The sequence below is a fragment of the Amphimedon queenslandica genome, unplaced genomic scaffold (genome assembly GCF_000090795.2).
Source record: "Amphimedon queenslandica unplaced genomic scaffold, v1.1 AMPQUscaffold_1485_Cont26505, whole genome shotgun sequence".
In the NCBI taxonomy this organism is placed as follows: Eukaryota; Metazoa; Porifera; class Demospongiae; order Haplosclerida; family Niphatidae; genus Amphimedon; species Amphimedon queenslandica.
This window is the reverse complement of record NW_003558172.1, coordinates 1-1,170: the sequence shown is the minus strand read 5'-3', so window position 1 is coordinate 1,170 and position 1,170 is coordinate 1. Positions and strand designations below refer to the sequence as shown.

The 1,170-nt window shown below is 36.5% G+C and overlaps 1 protein-coding gene across 1 annotated transcript; it reads left to right on the top strand.

Moving 5' to 3' along the window:
- Nucleotides 1-70: 70 nt before the first annotated feature.
- Nucleotides 71-615, top strand: LOC105316335 (kelch domain-containing protein 3-like; the record flags this gene model as incomplete). Its single annotated transcript, XM_011411169.1, has 3 exons — nt 71-89; nt 178-472; nt 519-615. Coding segments are annotated over exons 1-3 (411 nt in total), but the record flags the coding sequence as incomplete, so codon positions are not given.
- Nucleotides 616-1,170: the final 555 nt, after the last annotated feature.

Here is a 1,170-nt window from a genome sequence, read left to right as displayed (position 1 = left end):
ACAAAAAAAATCAAATTAATGCCACACCTTGATTATGTGACGTAATAGAAGGGCGTTACCTCCAAACAAAATGGCAGCCAAAGCACCAGGTCAGTATTTTGTTTATACTTGATTATGACTCGTGTGTTGTTACTATTAGTGTATCATTCAGTTACTGTTACCTCTTGTTATCTATAGACTATCAACCAGTGGAGAGGTACAGACACTCCACTGTACGGGTAGGAGACTACCTGTACATGTGGGGTGGGCTCCAGCCTGATCTCCCTAATGTACATAATAACGAAGAGAAGAAATCAATGTGTTCTGTGATGGAGGTGTGCCACCTGAGGACTGGTAGGTGGGAGCAGAAACCCACCACTGGTAACCCTCCACTGGGTGTTATGGGCTATGCAGCTGCTGCCATTGGAAGGGAAATATTTTATTTCGGAGGGGATTGTAATCATCCTGGCTGTTATCATAATAGTTTATACAGGTAAACATAATAGTTACTGATAAATATTATATAATATTTTATACAGTTTTAATGTTGATACCTTCAAATGGAAGGAACTCTTTCCTACTACATCTCATCATGGTCCTATGATGAAGGCCTACTGTGACATGATAGCAATAAAAGTGAACAGCGAGGACTATCTTGTAGTAATTGGAGGATATGGACCATCTTCTAATAATACACCTAAACAACCTGGTGCCCAGTACAGTGGTAAAGGTTATCAACGATGCAATGAGATCCATTTCTATAAACTCTCAACAGGTCAGAGCACATACAGTTTATATTAATATAATGAAGTATTGTTATTTGGTGGTTCTCTACTCAGACTGGTTGCATTGAGAATTGCTTGCTTGTTTGTTCATGGTTGTCACTCCTAATTACATGTATTTGATAATATGATCAAAGAAATATCAACTAGTTTGCTCCACCCAATGCATTCCATTCACACTAATTATTATTATTGATATTTTTAGGACAATGGATATCACCGACTGTCACTGGAGACAGACCACCTCCTATTGATAAATTCACTTTAACATCAATTAATAATTCCAGTGCTATATTATTTGGAGGTATTACTGGTAATGGAGACAGTAACAATGTATATATTCTTAATTTTACTGATACATCAGTGGTGAGTGTATTATTAGTATAATTACATTAATTATTAATTAATA